The sequence below is a fragment of the Martes martes genome (assembly GCF_963455335.1).
Source record: "Martes martes genome assembly, chromosome: 14".
Classification (NCBI taxonomy): Eukaryota; Metazoa; Chordata; class Mammalia; order Carnivora; family Mustelidae; genus Martes; species Martes martes.
This window is the reverse complement of record NC_137902.1, coordinates 82,259,722-82,282,835: the sequence shown is the minus strand read 5'-3', so window position 1 is coordinate 82,282,835 and position 23,114 is coordinate 82,259,722. Positions and strand designations below refer to the sequence as shown.

Genomic DNA, 23,114 nt, shown 5'->3' with positions numbered 1-23,114 from the left:
CTCTGCCTGCTGCTCTGCCTACTTGTGATCTCTCTCTCTCTCTCTCTCTCTCTGTCAAATAAATAAATAAAATCTTTTGGAAATGTAGCTTAATTGGCCAGAGGCTACAGGGAGTAGGCTCTCCTCCCTGCTGACACAGGCCTGGATGGGGATTCAAAGAAGTGAATGGTCAGTTTGCTCAGCTCACACCTCCCCATCTTATCAATCACATACAGGAGGATTTTTCTTCAAGACTCTTTCAAATGTATCTGGTTGGTTCTTCATAATGAGTTTACTTAAAAGTCTCTCAAATTATATGCAAAAGGGGAGCCTGACCTTTAATACTTCACCCTAAGACTCGCAACATTCTCTTCAAATTCTTGTCCTTAGAGTGTCCGTCCTCAGTGACTGTCTTACCGCCGAGAGTCCCTGGGCCCCACCTAGAACAAAAACACAACTTCCTCTTCTATCAACAGCACATTTATTGCGCTGAGTGAAATCAGTCAAGCAGAGAAAGACAGTTATCTTATGGTTGCGCTCATGTGTGGAACATAAGGAGTAACGTGGAGGACCGCAGGGGAAGGGAGGGAAAACCGAATGGGAAGAAATCAGGGAGACAAAGCATGGGAGCGTCTGGGCTCCGGGAAGCAAACTGAGGGTTACAAAAGGGAGGGGGTGGAGGATGGCGTAACTGGGTGGTGGGTATTAAGGGGGGCACGTGCTGTGCTGAGCACTAGGTGTTATATGCAACTGATGAGGCACTGAGCACCACGTCGGAATTAGTAATGTACTGTATGCTGGCTAACGGAACATAAGAAGAAGAAACAGCCCGTTCAGACATAATATTGAATGACAGTCTGTGGAACTTGACCTGTAGTGGACTGACACGTAATGTCGATCAGGTGAGCAGGGTAGATGAGGTATTAAGAGGATTCAGTAAACATTGTGACGTAAAGACTAAGCCTGGGCCAGCAGAAAACTGGAGGCCCAGAGAAGCCTGTGGCTCGGAAGAGCTGCGGAGAAGCGGCGGACTGGTACGGACGCTTGTTCTGATGGGCCGTGGGGACGCGGGCTCGGGACAAACACGGGAGGTTCCCAGTTCCTGGCAAGATGTCTACAAGTCCTAGGTGTGAAGGCTTAGAGAACTTAACTTCTTACTGCTTGTTGTGGAAATCTTGTATTCTATTTAGATTCTCTTCCTCAACCATTCACTAGGTACACTTGAACATCCTTTTTTTAAGTAGGCTCTACACCCCACGTGGGGCTTGAAGGGACAGCCCTGAGATCAAGAATCACATGCTCTACTGACTGAGCCCACCACGCTCCCCGACTTGAACATTCTTTTTTTTTTTTTTAATTTGACAGAGATCACAAGTAGGCAGAGAGGCAGGCTGAGGGGGGAGGGAAGCAGGTCCCCGCTGAGCAGAGAACCTGATGTGGGGCTCGATCCCAGGACCCTGAGATCATGACCTGAGCCCGAAGGCAGAGGCCCAACCCACTGAGCCCCCCAGGCGCCCCCTACTTGAACATTCTTAAAGATAAACTGTGCCTAGCCCCAAAGTAAAGCCATGTGGTACTGAATGAAAACCAGTCTGTTGGCGTAATTTAGTAACTATGCCTCTGTGCCTATGTACACCCGCACACATGTGCATAGTGTATGTGTATTATTTTTGTCATCCTGTCAACTTTTAGCAGAAGATGGTAAAACTCAACTTGCATTTTGTATTAAAGTGCAGATGATGTCTTTTCACGATGGTCTTCGGTGCCCACCCTGGGCACTGCTGAGAAAGCCACTTGGCATAGCTGATGGCAGAAGAAAAAATAATAAATCATATTAAAGTTGTCGAAGTTACTCTCCCTTTTCCTCTCTACCGTTAATCATTAATTGATTGACTCAACAGAGATATGAGCACCTGTATTTGGCCACAGATTAATAAGATGTGCTTCGTGTTCTGTAGGAGTCCAAAATCTGATGGGGGAAACCCAGAAAATAAATATTACAAGGGTGTCTAGGTATGGCGATTTATAAGTAATTCAGCAGAAAGCAATGAACGTTAAACTTGTTCAAGTGGTAAAGGCAGAGTAGAAGTTAATGTTCTTTGGAACAGGGCCATCATTGTTTTCTGGGACCAGATCTGGTGCTTGCAGGAACTGTACGTCTGTGCAGTGGTGGGAAGGCTCAGCAGAGAGAGCGCTTCGGCACTGCCGATAGAATGGAGACGGGACTTCGCCGCATCACTCGGGGGGCGGGGGTGGCAGGACTGAAGTGAGCTGCCCCAGATGCAAGTCCTGTAAACTAAAGTCCCATAAAATAAATCCGTGCTCCTACAAGGGCTGTGGCTGGAATCTCTGTCGGTCACACCACAAACACGTTCTAGAAGTGCCTGGTTATCTGCCCACATAGGGAGTTATGCTATTATTATTATCATCGTTATCGTTATCATTATCGTTACTGTTATTATTGAAAAACTGAGTTCATTATTGGACTTACTGATTTCTTAAGGGTCCGATTTGTGTGTTTTTAATGACCAGTCTTTTCAGCTAAGAAGGAGTCCCCATTCTGTGCCCATTTAAGTCCTAAACTGAAAGAAGCTTATTAGCAATGACACTTCGAAGCACTTCATTTGAGTGCATTCATTCGTTTTGGGAAATTTTAAAAAATCCGCTCTTTATTATTGTTGCATTGATTCTGCATCAAGGATATGAAATTAAGAACAAAACACAAACATTCCTTTGGAGAGTACCCCACAAAAGGAAATAGCTGTGGTTTCCCAGCTCCAGGAAGAAAAGCAGGCTTGTGACTTCTAGCTGTGCTTCAGCAATGTGCCTCGCGGTCACCCGCTCAAGGGAATGAGAGCTTAGAGTTGATAAGTCACTTCCCTGCTCAGAACTCTTCCCTGGCTCCCTCTTACCCCTGAGATAAAGTCCAAGTTGATTATCAGGGAACACTAAACTTCCAAGGGGGTGGCCTTGGATATCATCTGTCACACTCCTTGCCGGGTGCTTCGGGCTCCCTCTTGCTTGCAGTCACACACGGAACATGCACGCGCACACCGTGCTGTCTGTTGTCTTCGTCTGTGACTTTTTCTTTTCCTGGAACAGTCTCCCTGACCTCTTTTGCCTGGCTAATTCATATTCTTCTTTCAAGGCCCATGTTTTAAGAAGCTTTCTCTGACTCCAGCTTCCCCTGCAGTGGAATGGTATCCCGTGCCTGCCTTGGTCCTTTTTACTGTTAGTTGTGTTGAAATGATGAGTTTTCCTTTCTGTCGCTCTGGAATGTAAGTTCTTTTAAAAGCAGAGACGGCCTTCCGACAACAGTGCTTTACACGTGCCCTAACGGAACATGTTCAGAGCCGAAACTCTCACCTCCCACATCCCCCCATCCTCATCTGTTTACAGTAATTACAGTTTTCCAGCTTCTCAAGCCAGAATCTTAAGAGTCAACCTCTCACAGCCCATGCCAGTCTTTCAGGAAGTCCTGCTTCTTCCTCCAGTCGCTTCTTACCACTGTGGCCCCAGCGGTCATTGTCCCTCACCCGATGTAGTGCAGTGGCCTTCTCACTAGTCTTCCACTCCTGCTCCCTTCTCTCCATTTTCTGCACCAGGGGTCAGCAAACATTTTTTTGCCAAGGGCCAAGTGGTAAACATTTTAGGAACACACAGTCTCTATCTCGGCCGCTCAGATCTGCTCTTGTAACATGACGACAGCCATACAAAATGTAAATGAAGGAGTGTTCCAATAACACGTTACTTCGAAGGACAATTGGCTGTAGTTTGCCAGTCTCTGCTCTACATGGCAGCCTGACTACTCAAAACCCGCCAGTGACTTCCCCTTCTGCTTCGTCTTTACAGTGGTCCCTAAAACCCTACGTGATTTGTGTCCCCAACCCTTGCCTCTCTGATCTCATCTCCCAGTCTCCCCTGCTTTGCTCTCCTCTCTGGCCACACTGACCTTCCTTTTCCTCGGACATGTCAGGCGCAAGGTGTGCGTGGAACGTTCACTTCCTCATCTCTTCACTTTTCTCAGATGTCAACTTCTCAATGAGGTTGACCTGACAGCCGTATTGATAATTATGCCCCAGCCTTGTATTCCCCACTCCTGTTGTTTTTTTCTCGTAGTGTTGATCTTCTCACAGACTATATTTTATACTCAATGCTGATGTAATTAGTTTGTCATTTTTCCTACTAGAATATGTATTGCCTAAAGGCAGTCACTTTTTTGTTCTGTCCATTGTTGTATCCCCAAGATCTAGAATAGTGCCTGGCATATAGTAGGTGCCTGGAAAATATTCGCTCATGGAACAAATAGTGGATATATTTTAAGTTGTGGTAGTTGCTTGTTTATTTTTTTAAGTAAACCCTACCCCCAGCATGGGGCTCAAACTCATGACTCTGAGATCAAGGGTTGCCGCTCTTGTGACCGAGCCAGCCAGATGCCCTGGTTGTTGTTGTTGTTGTTTTGTTGTTTAACGAGTTCTGGCTTCTGTCTCACCACCACCAAATCTGTCTTGCACATTTTTAACTTTGCTGCGGCTGTCCTGTCCCCAGCAGTCCCACTCCCCTGAGAGCCTGAAGCTCTCATCTCTCATCACTCACCTGCCAGTAACCCCTGATCCCATGCCATCCCATCTGTTCCCTACCAGTAGCCCAAGTGACGTTGGTAAGATAATAACCCAATTTCAATTGGGTTATTTTGCTACCGGTACTCGGTTTGGCCCTCTGCTACTCCGAATCTTTGGAGTGTTTGTTTAAAATTCCGAGATCCCAGGTCTCATCCTGGGATGAGATGAAATCATGAAATCCATGATTTCAGGTGGAGGGGTTGGGTGTCATATATCACCAAGTGATTCTTGCTGAACACATTTGGTTACACGAGCTTATGAAACAAAGCTTCCCAGCAAGTCAGTAAGAGCCTTTCTGCCCTGCCCCTGCCTGTCTTTTCTGCCCCGTCTCCAGCTGCTCTGCACTGCGTACTTCTTCTTCCAACACTGTTTACCCATTGGCATTTCTCTCGGGGTGCCATGTTTGTTCTTGCTTTTTGTAACTGTTCTGTTCCCTTTACTGGGAATCTTCCCCTACTCTGGAAAACTTGTATTTTTATCCTTCAAAATCATGATCCTCTGTCAGTCTGACCGCATAGTCTTTTCTGACACCTGTTCCCATGAGAGCATTCATCATCTTGGCTGTCTGGGTACCTTGTGTGAGTGCGACTGTTGTGTTTACCCCACTGGCCTGGATGCTTTTGCATGACTTCACCTGTTATGACCCAGCTTGCAGTTTGAGTAGTAGGTTCTTCTTGAGAGATACTACTCATGTTTGCAAGGTATAGGGAAGTGAGGATGACAGATCTACTGTCCCAAAACCTGACTTTAAAAGGCATATTACTGGCGCACATCAGGCTCCCCGCTCAGCAGGAAGCCTGCTTCTCCCTCTCCCACTCCCCTGCTTGCGTTCCCTCTCTCGCTGTGTCTCCCTCTGTGACATAAATAAAATCTTCAAAAGGCACATTACTGTGAAAGCAGAACTCAGCTGGAGCTCTGCCACACATACGAACACGTATTAGCCAGTAAGTGCAAACATAGTCTTACGAACTTTTCTTAACTGGATAAAGTCCCTCCTCCCCATTCTTTTAGGAACTCTAGCAGGTACCTTTTCTGAGAGTTTTATTCCAGACAGAAGTGCTAATCTGGTTGTAGGATTCAGTTTAACCTCGTTGGGATCAGACAACAAAATTCCCTGATAGGGAACTAATCACAGAACCAGCAAGAATTCCGAGGCCTGGGGTACATTTCAAAGTATATACACCACAGGGTTCATTAGAGTCGTATACATGTGCTCATTCGGGAGCAGCGGTCCCCTTTGTGATACCTGTAGCCAAACCACATATCCAGAACACCACTCTTTAATGGTCATTTCTGGTATCTGTTAGGCTAGCTACCATACCCTCTGGATTTGAGCAGAGAAGAGAAAACTGGGCTTATCCCACTGGAGTGAGGGTTGGTTTTTTTTTGGTTTGTTTGTTTTTTTAAGATTTTTGTTTGCTTGTTTTTCATTTGAGAGAGAGCAAGCAAGAGCATGAGCAGGGGCCGCCAGGATCATGGCTTGAGCCAAAGGCAGACACTTAACCAACTGAGCCACCCAGACACCCCTGGAGTGAGATTTTTTACCAGCAGCTTCAGCATTAACTAGTGATCGTGTATCTCCATAGGGGTTTTGCAGATGTTAACCTCCTGCTCCAGGAGGCATGTAGGAACCTCTAACCTATGCCCTCCAGTCCATTTAAAATAAGTAAATATGCATTATATTCTGTGCTGAAATAATGTATAAAGAAGAGTTTAAAATCACATCTCTCTTCTGGACTCTGGGATCGAAACAGGTGTTGAAATGCGCATCCCTGTATCCCCAGGCCCTGTGTAGTGTGCAGTGCCGGCTCAGGAGGCCGAGGGAAGTGCTGAAGCAGATGTTTGTAATGTGAAACAGCTGAGTATTTTGTTTGTTCCCTTTTTCTCTTTTAATGCTAAATTGCATACTCTGCCAGGGAGCTGTATTAATAACAGAACAGGTTTACCCTGGCTGTCTGAGTATGTGTCTTACCAGTGATACCTCCTGGCATGGGCTCGAATGAAATCACGCCACTCCCTGGGTGAGGATCAAGCTGAGGCCTGCCTGGGATCCCCAACCTCCTCCTGGGAGAGAGGTTGCTCTGTCCTCCTCCTCAAGTTTGTGGTTAGTGGGGGCGGGCGGGGGCGGGGGGCGGTGAGTGGCATAAATACAGAGCCCCGCTTAGGAGCCCGGGGAAGGATTGTGTGTAGCTGGTGAGATTGGAACCGAGGTTAGCAAATTATAGGTCTCTGTTCTGACAGCAGGGCTTAGACAGCTCAAATAGAAACAGCTTGACCAGATGGCTTCCTAATTTATAAAGTAAGTAACTACAGTTCCTAAAAGGGAGAGTTAATAAGGCATCATTATACATCTCTAGATCACACTGCCTCTTGGAAGCTTTGCCCTTAAGCAAGTTGATTTTCAAATGTATATAGAAGTTCTTTTCTCTTGGGCTAGAATGAGGGCCCAGTAAGGGAAGGTAGTGTGTGTGGTGTTAAAACAGTCCATCATTCCTGAGCCACTTGGGGAATAATTTGGAACAATGCTATTTATTATCTTTGCTTTTTTTTCCCTGCATTTTTCACATTCCTATGAATATAGTCAGAAAGTCTCTTGGACTTTTTAAAACTTCAGTTTATGTTAATAATTAATATGGTTATACCCTGCCTTCCTGCACAAATAATAACTATATTGTATTAAAATGTTCTGGAGGAGTGCAGTAAAAATGTTGAAATTGCTGTCATGTCACAGGATGGAAGGCTAGTAGCTGAGGAGCTCTTAAAAATCGGTAGAAAAAGGATGACCAGCCCAGGAGGAAAGCGAGTAAAGGATGTGAGTAAGCAGTTCATAAGAACTAAATGGCCAATAAAAATACGAAAAATGTTTGCTTTCACAAATTGAGATGTGACTAAAATAGTGATACAGATTTTTACCTATCAAATTGCACAGTTTTTAGAAGAATAAAATTCAGCCAGGATTGGCAAGTGAGCGGGAAGGATGTGTCTACTCCTGCAGAGCTGGTGGGAGTATCAGCTAATAGAACCATTCAGGAGAACATCGCGGCGATAAAAACATTAAAAGACTTAGAATTCCACTTGTAGGAATTTAATTTTAGGGAGGCCTTGAGGATGTTTACAGTGACAGATGAACAGAACTGTTGTTGATCGCAGTGTTACTTACCATGGCAAGAAGTTTCTTAAAACATTTTGCAGAGACAACCTGAATGCCCTTGTGGTCCTGTGGTTTGGTACTGCGTATTTATCATTTACGATTAGTCAGCTTTTGCCTGGTTATTAAACTGTTTTTGCCGTGATCAGGAAAGCAGAGTTTAATCCATTTTTATTCTAAATGAGTTTGTTCCTTAAGAACCTATCCTCTGTTCTCTTCTCTCCCTACGCTCTGGTCCTTGGCCGTCTCTAGCAGCCACATGGCTTCCGCTATCCCATGTGAAGATGGCTCCAAAGTGTGCGTCTCCAACCATGACCCGCGTTTCCAACCGCCCTTGAACATCTCCACCCAGAGGGTCCACCAGCCTGGCAGATGTCCAAAATGTCCAAAAAATGAACTGGCTCCCCCAGCCCATGCTCCCCGCTTTCGTTAATGGTCTCTTACTCTCAACCAGACACAGACTCTCAGAAACCATCTTCGGTTCAGCCACGTCCCCCGTCCCGACTGTGAAAGCACTTACCAAGTCCCCTCCCTTATCTCATGGCCATGACCCCTCCCCATTCCACTCAGCTCCTGCTCCCTCTTTCCGGACCATTCCCAAAGCCCCTCCTCTACATCAGACTGCTGCCTTTGTCTGTAACACTTGGGTTCTGTCTGGTCTTTTCGGAGTCTTGTTTTTTCCTGCCCCCTTTCCCAAAGCCTTCTTTCCGTCCGGCTTGTCCCTGTGTCTGACCCACAGTTCTGATCATGTCGCTCCCTTGCCACCAGATGCTGGCTTTCCTCTCCCTGTAGAATAAGAAGGCACTCAGGTGTGTGCCCAGGCTGACCCCTCTCACCTTTTCAGTTTTCTTCCCCCTTCTCGAGAACTCTGTGCTTATTAGCAAATCTGAATATTCCTCGTCACCAAATGGTTCTGTATTTTCTCGCGTTTAAAACTTGCTTTACATAATTCATTCTGTTTGAAATACCCTCTCCCCAGCTTACAGATTTCCTTTCCGCTTTCGGTCAGATACGGCTTCGTCTGTACACTTGGCTGTGATCTCACGGTACTTTCTCAGGGCCTCCTCACAGTCTTCTCTTTCTGCTTGGAATTAGTTCGTCCAGGCAGTGCTGATCTCTGAACAGGCTTCGTTGCCTCGTGTGGACTAGAGGTCTGAACTGAGAGAAACTGTCCTTGTCCTTAATGCTGAATACTGTTTATCAGTGTGAGTTTCATTTTTGTCATGACACGGGTTTGAAAAATGTACCTCCCAAAACACACAGTCTGAGGCATTTATGGTGGGATATTTATTGATAATATTAAAGTTTGGCAACTAAGTCGAGATGTAAACTTTTTAATGTACCTAGATCTCCTCCATTACCCCTCCCGTCCTAATGAACAAAGTACATGACTTTTTATGAAGTTTTTAATTGTATTTTTTTGGAAATGAGAGTTGCCTAAACGGGTATAATTGAAGTCTGCAGTTTTAAAGTTTGGTTGTTCTTACAGTAAATACCAGCCAATTCTTAGTTCGCTTCCTTTGGAGACCTCTTTTTCCTCAGATTCGAGAAAGATGTATGTAACCCAGAGGCAGCGATAGTGGTGGGTGGGCGTGCTTTCGGGATAGTTGGGGAAGAAGCTTCAAAGGTAAGGTGCAGGGCACCTGGGTGGCTCAGTGGGTTAAGCCTCTGCCTTCGGCTCAGGTCATGATCTCAGGGTCCTGGGATCGAGCCCCGCGTCGGGCTCTCTGCTCGGCGGGGAGCCTGCTTCCCTTCCTCTCTCTCTGCCTGCCTCTCTGCCTACTTGTGATCTCTCTCTCTCTGTCACGAAAGTGCATAAAATCTTAAAAAAAAAAAAAAAAAAAAGGAATCTGACCCTTCACTTAGACTGAGCCACCCAGACGCCCCTAGGAAATACATTTTAATAGGATAAATTTTCAGATGGTACACCATTTCCCCTCATTCAGGGAAAATACTACTTTGATAGCCCATAAAATTTTCGTTCTTGTAGGTTTGAATCAGGGTTTTAAAATAATTCTGTTCAAAAAGGAAAAATTTTTTTTAAGGTTTCCTGGTTCAGCTTCGTACTGAATACAAGTCTTCCAATGCCAGAAATAAATGTCTTCAGACTCCAAAGTGGTATCACAAACCTCTTCCTTCCTTTTATTCTCAGAGTGAAAAACAAATTTATGGTGTTTCTTATCTTAAGAACATCCTCAATCATGTATATTTTCATATCAAAAAGGAAAAAATAGTATTTAATTGTTTTGCTTATGTTGAAATAGGCTTTTTCCCAGTGGGAAATTGAAATATTTAAAGCTGGCATCTCAAAGAGATGGCAGATTAGGAACATACTGCAGAATTGTAAAGGAGCAATCGCATTGTTTCTTTTTCAGGCAGATGCCTAGATTCTTCGCTGTCCTCTACCCCAAACCTTATAGGAGTACAGAGTCCTTCCTCGTCCTGCTTCTCCTGAGAAAGGACAGGACAGCCCTGGGTATCACTTCAGTCCTTAATAATAAGTCTCATTTTAATTTTTCTTGATAGACGCTAGTGCCTTTCCTTAGCCTTAGAACCGGTACCTCTGACGTAAATCTGTTGGACCAGTTTTATCCTTTATAGGTGTGTCTTAGTCCATTTGGGCTGCCTTTAAAACAGCAACGAAAAAACCGCAGACTGGGTAGCTCATAAACCACAGAAGTTTATTTGTTCACGGTGCTGGAGGCTGAAAAGTCCAAGATCAAGGCCACCATGCTGGTCACCTTTGGTGAGGGCGTTCTTCCTGGTTCATGGCCATCGACTTCCCACTGTCTTCCAGGGTTAGAAGGGGCAGGGATCCCTGCAGAGCCTCTTACAAGACACTCATCCCAGTCCTGCGGGCTCCACCGTCATTCCCTTAGCACCTCCCGAAGGCCCCTCCTGTTGGCCATCGTCTTGAGGGTTAGGATTTCAGCTTGTGAATCTGGGGGGACATCCACATGCAGACCCAAGCAGTGTGCTCTATAATACCTTCCATATAAATCCGAGAATAAAGAAGCTGCCTTCTTAAAAGCGACCCCACTGTCCCTTAACGGCGCGTTTGTAATCTTCAGACACTTCGCTCTTCTTCTCTTCACCTGTATCAAATCCCATCTGTCCTTTAAAGATAACCTTGGGTCTTATATGTACCTCGAAGCCTCGTCCCCTTATTTTATTTTACCCAGCATTTTTCTGAATTCTTTTTATTATTTATACTACTCGGTTCATCGTTTGTTTTGTGTGTGCCCACTTTCCTCTTTTCTTTTGTCTTTTTCTCCTCTCTTTTCTCTCTTCCATTTAGATCCTTTCAGATAGATACTGTAACAGCCCTTGTTGTAGGGTGATATGGTAGGTATGCCATAGATAAAATTTTCCACCTTTTTAAGACTTTTTATTTAAGTTCCTGTCAATGCCGTAAGTATTTTTTAACGCTGTCCGTGACATCTAGACTAATAAGGTGTTTGAGCACACCTTATGAGTAGAGAATGAGTGGTTATCGGTTGCTTTACCAAAAAATTAATAGGAAATAAACTGAATTTACTGAAAGTATGGTGAATAAGAGTATGTTAGTTGCATATTAAAAGCAAACAATACCAGAACAGCAACATCAGAGTCTTCATCATGCAAATATATATAAAAGAGACCAGGAAAACAAAATTACCAGTTAAGAAACAGAACATGAATATATTTCAAAACTGGAAAAGCTATGTTACATTTAAGGAACTTTAAATGTTGACGATGCAGATCATAGCTAAGGATAACTGTTTAGGTACCAATACTGGTTGTCATCTTCGTAGCTGCCAGATTTCATGAGACTTAGAGAAATGCCTTTTTTTTTTTTTAAGTTTTAATTTTAGTTTCAGTTAGTTAACACATAGGGTTACCTCAGTTTCAGGTGTGCTGTATATTGGTGACTCAGCACTCCCATACGTCCCCCGGGGCTCATCACAAGTGCACTCCTTAGTCCCTGTTCCGAGAGATAGACCTGTTTATGTTTGCTACGGTCCCAATGGGGAAGAGTCTCGGTACATGCATCAGTTACTAAATGCAGTGTCACTGTGTCATTATTGGGCTGTGCAGTTGTTTGCATAAATTCATGACCCTTCCAGACCTTTGCAGGTTTCCTACAGGGCTTGTCCTTCCCCAGAACATCTATCTAGGAGTGCGGCCCCCCTGGGTCTCAGATTTTCTGTGATAGCGTGGTTTTTCTGGGTGTGCTTAGGCTCTGTCCTTCTCCTGTAGTCTCTCCTTGTACAGCTGGCTGGAGGGGCTTGTCTGTCCATGTTCTAGGACTCCTACTCCTGCCTTGCTGCCTTCTCAGCTATGTCCCAGCATGCAGGTAAATGCTGCCCTAGTTGCGGGCTGGGCAGAATCTGCTTGTTGGGTCTCCTCTTAACTTCACTGCAACCCTCCACTAGTCGCCACCCCCGGGTACCTCCCCGTACCCCAAGGGCTCCAGGGAAGGCAGGTTAGAAGTGACCGATACAGTCGGCTCCCATGTTGAGGCATAAACCCGATGTCTGCAGCTTGGTTCTGTTCTGGGGTGTCACGAGCATTGCTGGGAAACTCCTTCCTCCAGGATCCGTGTTATTAAAACCATCCTCCACTCGTATTTCCATTTCTGGAAAGCGCTAACTCCATGCGTCCCATGCCATGGGAGGGAACCTCGAAGCTGTCTTTGACGCTTCTTCCTGTCCACTTCTGATCCATTAGTGGATCCCATTGGTTTTCTGCCTTCAGAATTCACCCCACCTTGTCACCCTGGGCAGGCCTGCTTTTGGTTTCTCTCCCAGAAGCTGCAGTAGCCAGCTAACCGCCTTCTCTCTCCCTCCTGCCCACAGTCTGGAGTAGTGGCTAGCTGTGTGGGTTCCGAAGCTACGTGGCCTGCATTCCTACCTGCTCTACTGTCCTATAGACACCGAGAACGCTAATTAGCCTTTCTGGGCCTCAGTTTCCTTTTTTTTTTTTAAATTTTATTTATTTATTTGAGAGAGAGAGAGAGAGACAACACGAGGGGGCTGGGTGGGTGGGCCGAGGGAGATGGGGAAGCAGGCTCCCCACTGAGCAGGGAGCCCGATGCGGGACTGGATCCCAGGACCCTGAGATCATGACCTGAGCCAAAGGCAGACGCTTAACCGACTGAGCCACCCAGGCGCCCCCAGGACCTCAGTTTCCTTATCAGTTAAACAAAGATGGGGATGATGATACTAATTTACCTCATGTGGTTGTGCCAGATGAGGTAGTAGACACAGATTACTTAAAATAGTGTGTGGCAAATAGCATCCGAAAAATACTAGGTAGTGGGTGATAGGGAGGTCATTGCATGTGTTGGTTTTTATTCATACAGAACTGAAACTGACCTTCTTAAAACATCGATCAGACATCTCTTCCGTTGGCTTCCTGTCACTTTTAGAACAGAATCCAAAGTCCTGACCGTGGCTTGCTGAGCCCACCGTAGTTTGCCTTTGCTCCCCTAGGCCCGCTGGCCCGCTGCGGTTTTTCACTCGGCCCGGCCACGTCTGCCTTTGCTCTCCTGTTCCCTCCGCTGGAAATGCTGACCCCCAGATAGTGACACGACTTGCCACGCCCTTCATTGAAGTCTGTGCTCAGATGGGAGCCCCTCACATAGGTCTTCCTTTACTGCTGTTCTAGAAATCATCCTGTTCTCCATATCCTTCAACTTCATGAAAAGATAACTACCTAACAGTATATTACACATGTTTGTTGACTGGTTGTTTATTTCAGCACACTAGGTTCCCTAATGAATGAAAGCAAGAGACTCTGTTCTGTTCATCACTGTAGTCACCGCTCCCCTCTCCTCCCACCAGGGCCTTTCAGATACACAGCTGGTGCTCAGGAGGTGTTTGCTGTGGGATGGGTGGGGTGGCGGGGCAACGGAAGATTTTCCCCCCTTGTTCGTTGCACGAGAGACGCTGAGGTTACCAGATAGTTGGAGAGGCTTGAGTGAACTTTTTTGAGATGAGACCACTTTAGGAAAGAATTCGGCTTGGGTTTTTTGGTTTTTGTTTTTTTGTTTTTCCATCCTTTTTGTGAATAAGAATGTATCATGTAATTTACGATAATTGTCTTTATTAATCACAGGTGGGTTAATTGCACTGTTAAGCAGGTATCTTCTTATAGTTCCTATGCAGGGTCTCTTGCATGTGCTGTACCATTAGCAGCTGGTGACAGGGAAATTGTTTGAGTTTATCTTTTATTGAGTATTATTAAATCCACAAACCCATGCTCTTCTGCCTATTATTAACAACCTTAAGTCCCAAGAGAAAGCATGTAAGTCTTTTTAAGCTTTCAGTTTGAAAACGCTTCCTAGTTACCTATTCACTAATCAGTTGAATATCAGTTTTACAAATTAGCATTTGCCTTTTATGTTAAATAATGTAATTAATAATTAATATAATGTTAAATAATGTAATTTCATTACTGTTTGATAGCTTTGTACTAAATTCACTGACAATACTGATCAGTTGACTTCAATACATGAAGAAATTGGAGAAATAAAAGATTTCAGGAATAAGTGATAACCTTGGCCATCTTTGCTTTTGTTTTCTTCGTAATTCCTGAGGGTTTTTTTTATGTGTAACCGTGCTTTCTAATTTCAGTCGATTATTACGTACTGCAGTCCTGGAGCATGTGAGTTCTGGTGCTTATTTTTCCGCCGTCATGCTTAATACCTGACAGTCTTCTGAACTACATCTTGTTACAATGGGAGCAAAAAATGACTTTCTGGTTTGAAGAGGAGTTAGTCCCGTGCTGATTTGTCACTTGGCCTCTTCTTTAATCACTGACGTTAAACGAGTGACTGTTTGGAGTTGACCTTCAGAATTCCGAGACCCGAGACCGTTAGACGAGGTGTCTGGCTGTCAGACAGTCATGCGGGTGTTCTGTCTGCCGCAGCCCAGGGAGGATGGAAGTCTCCCGTGGAGCGGGACAAAGCTCACTTGCTCTTGGTCATCAGCATGAATAAAGATCCTGGAAGTGTGTCCTGCCATCCTCCTGGCCTCCGACTCCCTCTCCTGTCGGTTTTTCCCGTCAGCGTGAAGCGGACCTCACCAGGCCTTGGGTTATTTACCAGCCTACCTGTGTGTTTTTCATAAGTTTCAACATAGGCTATCTTGGCCCCTTCTTATCTATAAAATATGATCTTTATTTAGGAGAATTTAAGTGTAAGAGTAGCCAAAAATTAGAGATTTCTTTTATAAGGTGTTTTGCCTTTTTAGTCATAAATGTATAGACTTTTAAAATCCCCATCGTTATTATTACAGGCCATGGTTGCTTGTTACCCAGGCAATGGAACGGGTTATGTGCGGCATGTTGATAATCCAAATGGAGATGGAAGATGTGTGACGTGTATATATTATCTTAATCAAGACTGGGATGCCAAGGTATGCAACTTCATTTTTTTCCCCATAGCTATTAAGACTCATACTCCTCTTGGGGAGACTGTCTTTACTTTAACACATGGAATAGTTAAAATTTTCTTAGATTTGTTTTCAGTTTTGGGTATTAGGAGTGGATCTTTATAACGTGAAACATAATGTTATCTCAAAAAGTGGATTCCCTTATTTTCAGATACTGAGGCATGCATCCAGAATTTAACTTTTTTTGTTTGTTGTTGTTTTGTTTTGTTTTTTAAGTGAGCTCTACGCCCAGCGTGGGGCTCGAACTCATGACTCCGAGATCAAGAGTCACACGTTCCACCGACTGAGCCGGCCAGGTGCTCCCCAGATTTTAACTGTTACCACAGTGGATTTCATTAAAATATATACGTTTTAATGGCTTTTACAAAAAACTCCGCTGAGAATAATTGTTTTATAATGGCTTCCGAGAGAGATTATATATAAACAATTGTTGTGGATTATTTCCTACTTATTCCTCTTGCACAGATCTCATCTGGCATTGGATTACGGAGCCAAATATTGGAGGCAGGATTCCTTCTTTTTCTGACTGTGGAAAAAAACTTGAAGTTTATCAATACTGACAAATCCTTTAAAACCAATTAGAGTATACATTTAATTTTCTCTTGTTTTAAATGTTTATTTCCTTAATATTGGCCTGAGTTTCACTTGAATTTAAATGATTGAAACTTCAGAAGTATGTCTTGCTTTTTTTTATTACTTTGGGGGTTGTCTAAACTAATGTTTGGTTGATTTTTAGAAATCCTTATTTACTTCTATTGGAGCAAGAAATTCAAATAGAAAAGTGAACACAATGTATAGCTCAGTGGATTTTCACAGCATAAACATACCTAGGTAGCCAGGGCAATTTTTAAAAATCAAATAACCTTTAAAACACTCCCCTGCCGCAACTCACACAAACATATACACAGGAGTGAAAACCACCAAGTCTTAAATATGTAAAAACCTAGTCCTGTCCTCAAACGTAGGATATGCTCACAGGGCTCCAGTAATCTTTCTGTGTCATACAGATTTAAAGATTCTCCTCAGTCCGAGTTCAAAAGGGAGGTAAGTTTTACTGCTAAGTAGATTAAGTAAATTTCGAGGCATTCTGTCAACAAGCATGGTTTTTCCATTCTAGTTTTCAAAGTTTAAAATAGGAACATAGATCTGGTCATTCACCTTGAGCCCAATGGACAAAACAGATTGGTGTAACTTTGGTTAAAACTTCAAAATTTATCTTTTTTCCCCCAATTTTGTGAATATCTTGAAAGCTAAAAATGTTTGAGCAACTCCTAACTTCTGTATTTTGTTAGGTTCTTTCTAGTTTTGATCAGACCCAGCCAAGGTCATTAATACATAGTTTTTAAATTAGTGCCTGAGCTGAGAAAACTCCTCAGTATTTTTGTAGGTAGAACTGAAAACTTCCTTGCAAGATTACAGGAATGTGTGCAGTGTGCCAGATACCGTTCTGGGTGCTGGAGATAGAGCAGAAATCCAGTAGCCTTCACAGAGCCTGGGATCTAGCAGAGGGAAGCTGGCAGTAGATGAACAGTGACCGACCGATAAGTGGTTCTGCCCAGCACAGGACGGATTGCTCTGAGACCGACTGCGTGGGGGGGCTGGGGGACATCTGCTTCAGGGGTCAGAGGAAGATTGGAAGCTTTCATTATCTCCTTAAACATTTGCAGCAGATCACCTGTGATACTCCCAGTGCCTGCGGTCAGCGGTCAGGGGGAAGGAAAGAATGTGTTCTTGGTCACAGTCTAGAGATTCTCTAGATGTTTGCACGAGTGCCGTGGGAATCGGTCTGAACAGAACCTGAGGAAGGCGGGCAAGGGTACGGGTAGCTTGAATTTAACTTAAGAAGGAGCCTGATGAACAGCTTGTCCGCCTAGACATTCTAGGCTCAGCGTCCGTGGTGTCTTCAGTTCGAGCATCTACCTGCTTAGGAGTTTAGTTCTTCAAGGGTAAAGAGCTCCTCAGTTGTGGGTGGGTTGTGCCTCGCTCTCACTCCCCCCAGACTGTAATTATCAGGAGGATGACGTCTGTGTACGTTATTCCCTACTCTGTACCCGGGGTCCACCTCGGATCCCAGAACACTCAGTCGGTATTGGAATGAATAGGTGAGTCCATCTAGTCCCAGAGAGACCCGGAGCGTATTCGGGTAAATAGTAATTATCCTTTCTGGATGGAATCCCGTTCTGTACACAGGTGGCCATCAGTGTGTCAGGCCCAGGCTAGAAAGGGAGACCTGTAATCTCTGGTAATGACCACAGTGATGATGGTGGTGACAATAAGTGATGACACCTTCTGCTGATGTAGTTGAATTCCTTATTTTTTTTTAAAAAGATTTTATTTATTTATTCATGAGAGTCAGAGAGAGGGGCAGAGGGAAAAGGAGAAGCAGGCCCCCCTCCCGGAGCAGGGAGCCCGATGCGGGACTCCGTCCCGGGACCCTGGGATCGTGACCTGAGCCGAAGGCAGAGGCTTAACTGACTGAGCCAGCCAGGTGTGCACGTGTCCCTAGTTGAATTCTTTAAATAAGAGGCATTAAACTTGTTGCTGTCTTACTACTGTTGAACCCTGAAACACAATAAACTGTTGAGTTGACATCACCACTTCAAGATAATTTGAAATGGACACATTTTAAAAGAATAGGCTAATTAAGCACATCATAAGCATACCTAAATAAGAGACACGTGCTAGTTTTTAAAACTTGATTCCAGTGTCATTTTAAGCCTTTTGAATTCAGATAATACTCATCTGTTTCAGTGGTATTTACAGAAATCCCTAAAACAAGAATTGAATTTTTCCTTTTCTCAGTGAGTGTACTTGGAATCTCAGCTTCTCTTCAGACCTTTTATTTTGTGAATAATCCAGCTAAGAGTTTTGATTCCGAAATGGTCTTTTTTTCCTTCCCTGAATTTCATTTTGTAGTGTTCTTGCTCTCATACTTACATACTGGGCTCTTTTCCGTAGGTAAGTGGAGGTATACTTCGAATTTTTCCAGAAGGCAAAGCCCAGTTTGCTGACATTGAACCCAAATTTGATAGACTGCTGTTTTTCTGGTCTGACCGTCGCAACCCTCACGAAGTACAACCAGCATATTCTACAAGGTGTAGTATTCCTTTTAAGAAAAAATTGGTAAAGACTGTGGTAGGAGAGGAGGGGATGGATAGGATGTACTTGAGAGTTTTCTAGTGAGCATCTTCTGTTCTTTATTCAGCCGTGACTTTTTAAAATTGAATAATTTTATTTACTATTTATGCTCGGTTAGTGCTTAATGTTTGTGACTTTCTTTGTGTAACCACTTCCATTTGGGGTAAGAAATGGAGGTATAGGCCCTCTCCTTTCTGCACCCTGTCTCATTATTTCGTGCATCTCTACCTATAATCTGTTCTGATTCTGTGAGAGGACTCACTCGGGGGGACAGAAAGGCTCGATGGAGAAAGAAAAGGACAGCTTTTCAAAGGGAGGAAGATGAGAGGGATGGTGTTGAAAAATTAAGCAAAGCAGAAAAGAGGCACCTGGAGAGTGGAAATGAAGAGAGGAAGAGAAGGGCTGCCACGCGTGGGGGTTCGTGTGAGAACAACAACCCAGTAGCTTTCATCATGAGTATCTATGAGCCTTATTATACTTTTTGACACTTTCTACTTTGAAATGTCAAGACTCTTAAAATAGAAGAGGTTGCAGACACTGTTACAAATATTTGTAGAAAAATTGCACTATCTTGCAAATGCCCGTTTTTCATTATAGAAGGGACTTTGAATCTTGTGAGTTACTGGCCAGCAGTGGTTAGGTCTGGTGAGAGGAGGCCCAGCTGCAGTCACACCGGGAGACGAGCTGGCTTATCCTGGCGGTGTCAGGCATGCACCGGCCTAATGAGGTTCCAGTTCCAAAACCTGATCACGTTTTTGTCTTGCTGCTGCTTTTCCTTCCTTTCCTTTCCTTTCCTTTCCTTTCCCTCCCGTGTCCCTTCCCTTCCCTTTTCTTTTCTTTTTTCTTTCTCCTTCCTTCCCATCACAACCCCCAAGATGAAGAGTCGCACGCTCTACCAGCTGAGCCAGCCAGGCACTCCTTTTTAACTAGACTCCCTCTGAGCTGTGTTGCCCTAACCCTGATTCACATAGTGAGCAGCAAGCTGAGTAATTTGTGGCTGGAGATCCTAAGAAGCCATGAATGGAAGCCAGGGGGGCATCCTGTCCCACCCGTCCTAAATCCCCCATCTCTCCTGGCTTCCCAGCGCCCATCTCCGCCTGTGCTGCTGTTTAAAACCCTTTTTGACCTAGAAGCTGCTCCATGAACCTTCCCTTCTAAGGAGTCTTGGGTGCGGTCTGCCTGTATGATTCCTAAATGAAGAAATGACAAACATTTTTAAGTAGTACATGTCAGACAGTTGTGGAGGACACATACCGCAGGACTCGGCGGAAGGGAGAAAATGGTGTTCATTGGAATAGATGGTGTAGATGGCCCAGGCGTCACCGTGAAGACAGGGGCTCAGCTGGGCCCAGAATGACCAGAAGCGAGGAGAGTGACAGTGTTAGGGAAGCCCTGGGACAAAGGTCAAGGTTGTTCAAGACTCTGATTACTAAGTAACTGGAAGTTTGGGGCATGGGCGAAAGAGAGAAAATTATCTGTCTGCGCCCCTTTCCCTTCGCAAGGCCACCTGGGAGAATAGAAGAGGCTACGTGGAGGGAGCAGAATCTGGAAGTCAGGACGCCAGACTCAGACCTCAGCCTCGTCACTCAGCAGCTGAGTGGTCTGCAGGCCTCACTTTCCCCATTGGTCCCGACTCCCAGACTCTGCCTCCAGTCTGTGTTTGACTCCTTCCGTCAGATACGTTATCGGGTGCAGGTCCGTCACACGCACGGGCTCTTCATTCGATCAGTGTTGCCCCCCCCAGAGCCCCCGCCCCGGCCCTAGTTAAGATACTGTAACTGTTGTGTTCTGCTGAGCAGTCCTCACGTGTAGTGCGTTTCTACTTCCTATAGCGTGTGAACACTTGCCCCATTATTGGGACCAGGAGGTGTCACAGTGTGCTTTGTAGTATTTAATAAACCAGAGGTTCTTCCTTTATTTGGGGAATGAGCCATTCCAAACAAGTGACATTTTCGGAGGAATTAATTTTAGCTAAATAAACTTCACATGTCAAAACACAGTGTACAATTATTTTGATAAAAATCCCCAAAACTCTTAGCATAATTTGGCTCTTTCTTGATGACACCAGATTATAAAATTATCAACACCCGCTGTTAGTCTTCGCTGTCGTACGGCGGCGTCCTCGGAAGCTGCTGGAGCCGGGAGCCGTCCCTTCTGCCGCAGGGCCCCAGGCCTCGGCCCCTCTTCTGCTTCTCTTCTCTTTTTTGAGAACTTGCGCCAGGGATGCTGTGCTTTTCCTGTCGGGGCCATTCTTTCCCCTTCTTACTGTCTGTTTCTGCTCTGCTGTGGGCTCGCAATAGTCATCAAGTAGGTTAAGCAGGTAGTAAGAAGATCCCCAAAACTCAACGTCGCAACATCCATTTGAGCGACTCCCGGTTCTCCGCCGCGCTCTTGAGCGGCGAGGTTCCTGGAGAGGTGGGTCGTCGCTGAGCTCCGTGTTCCTCTGATAACATGCGGTCGAGGCATTGTTTTGGCGTTACACGTTGTCATAGACCGTTGCAAGAGCATATACCACTCTTTTTTCCCCCAGTGTGATCATTCTTACCCTATTCTAAATTTTCTTTTAGGTACGCAATAACTGTTTGGTATTTTGATGCAGATGAGAGAGCACGAGCTAAAGTAAAATATCTAACAGGTAAACGTTATTTGGGGCCAGGGTCAACCGTAAGGCGGGCCGCCCGCAGTCCCGCGCTGCTGTCCCCGAGCGCACGCGCGGTCTCTATTAACTCCACGAAGGCTTGCCCCTTGTTTTTATCAGATTCCTTAGTTCCCTCATGTAAAAGGGAGACTTCTCTCAAGTCATCTTTCTTGTTCTCTTTAACCAACACTGTCCGAAGACGAGGAAAGTTTGAGGCAAGAAACCTGAGACAGTGATTCAAGTACAAGCTGAGTTTTTCTGTGGTTACCCTTCCCGGTCACCGGCCGCCCAGCTCGTGGTAATGCCGTCTGACTTCCCTCACTCTCCCGTTAGAAGGAAGTCAGTAAATGCCCTTTCCCTGTTAAACGTACACTCTCTAGAGAATATCCGGGTCTTCCCCGTTGAATGTGGACGTGATGAAAGTGAATACAAAGGGGACGAATTGAAATGCCGAAATCAGTAAGGCCGGCAAGCACGTCGAGGCCGTCCCTGCCAGCCGCTGGTGTCCGTAGATCAACACGCTCGAACCGAATCTGAAGATCCTTCAGGATGCCAGCCCCACCCCCCCAAGCCCCCACCACCAACTGTCTCCTGAGAGCAGGGGGTCTTAGTTTCCCGTCAGATGGACCACTTCCCTCTTTCCTTTAACCCTATCTTATATCTCCAAAAGTCTGCTCCGTCCTCACATTACTGATGTGCTGTATTTTCATGAGCCATTGGTAATCCCACATCATCCTTCTGTAAGATTATAAAATCGGATGTGCGTTGCTTTTTCTGTGTATTTTTAAAGTTATTATTTGCGGCAGAACCCTAGTGGTGTGCTTTCAGTGACGCCGAACACACTGCTATTTTATAGCAATTCAAATTGCTTTTTAAGTAAGAAGGAGATAAAATTACTATCTCTGTAGAGAATGGCTTTCCCCTGTGAGGGTTTACCAGTTCAGAGTAACGCGTTCATTGTAACAGTGCTGCGGGGTAGCGAGTCTGCTAGTTTTCAGATGGTGTATGTGTGCAGAGCTGTGGTGTTGTGCGCACTGGTAGGAGCTCAGTGGGAAGCAGTAACAGAATAACAGAAGCTCTCTGGTGCTAAATGAATGAATGAATGAATGATTTTTTTTTTTTTAACCTCGCAGGTGAAAAAGGTGTGAGGGTTGAACTCAATAAGCCTTCCGATTCCATCAGTAAAGACGTCTTATAGAGCCTTCGATCCAGCAATACCCCACTCTGCCTACAAGAATTGTTGACGCTCTTTGTTAACTTGTGAATATGAATAAATGGGATAAAGAAAAAGACAACCAGTTGGCATTTTAATAAGGAAACAGAAACAACTTGGTCGTGTCGCCTCAGAAAGAAGATTGTGACTGTGACTTTGTACTGCCTGACTTTCCAAACCTGTGATTGCTCATGGGAAGGATACAAGCTACCGGCTGAAAATGGGGGTGACATCTGGACGTGAAATAAGTGCCCTAGGTAGAAGTTTTTCATTCTTATATTTTGCCAGATCTGTCATCTAGATGAGTTCATTTCATCTCTCCCTTTTTTATATAGTCAAGTTTGAATTTGAAGTAATTTTTGTATGATCAGGTACAATACATCAAAACTGAATTGAGAAAAAAGTACAGTATTACTCCCCCAAATAGCATCGATCTATTTTTGTAAACTTCTTCGTACTATTAAATTTTGCCCTAAAAAAGACCTCTTACCATGATTGTTGCCAGTGACTGATGATTCCTTTCCTTTCCTTTTTACTTACCGTAAGAAAAGGAGCACTTTAATCGCCAACTGAAAACTCAGATTGTTTTGTAGTCCTGTCTTTTACACTAATTTGAGCTCTTAAAAGATTGCTGCTGTTGTGTTTTTGACATTGTTCGTAACGAAACGTTAACAGTAAAACCATCACTGTTTACTACCAATAACTTTCAGTTCATGTTTTATACGGAAAAATACCCAGGTTTTATTCTTTTAAGTTAATATTTTTAAAAGACTAAAGTGACTGGCACTAAATGAACTTGAGTTTGTCCTCAGCATCAAGTTCCCAAGACAAAGGGCTCTCTCATGCTTTCAGGTCTATCCTGTAGACATCATAGGTGACGTCCCCTTCCTAAGACTTTTCCTTTCGTTTCCCGTCAAGTTGATCGGACTTCCAATTTTGC

The 23,114-nt window shown here is 44.6% G+C and overlaps 1 protein-coding gene across 1 annotated transcript in view; it reads left to right on the top strand.

The window, feature by feature from the left end:
* The window catches only part of EGLN1 (egl-9 family hypoxia inducible factor 1), a 59,375-nt gene extending 36,706 nt beyond the window's left edge, over positions 1 to 22,669 (top strand). The window contains exons 2-5 of the mRNA XM_080823617.1: positions 15,030 to 15,149; positions 18,144 to 18,280; positions 20,891 to 20,958; positions 22,095 to 22,669. Coding sequence (XP_080679743.1) covers positions 15,030 to 15,149; positions 18,144 to 18,280; positions 20,891 to 20,958; positions 22,095 to 22,159 — 390 coding nt within the window. The 3' untranslated portion in view covers positions 22,160 to 22,669. The remainder of the gene's footprint in view (positions 1 to 15,029; positions 15,150 to 18,143; positions 18,281 to 20,890; positions 20,959 to 22,094) is intronic.
* Positions 22,670 to 23,114: the final 445 nt, after the last annotated feature.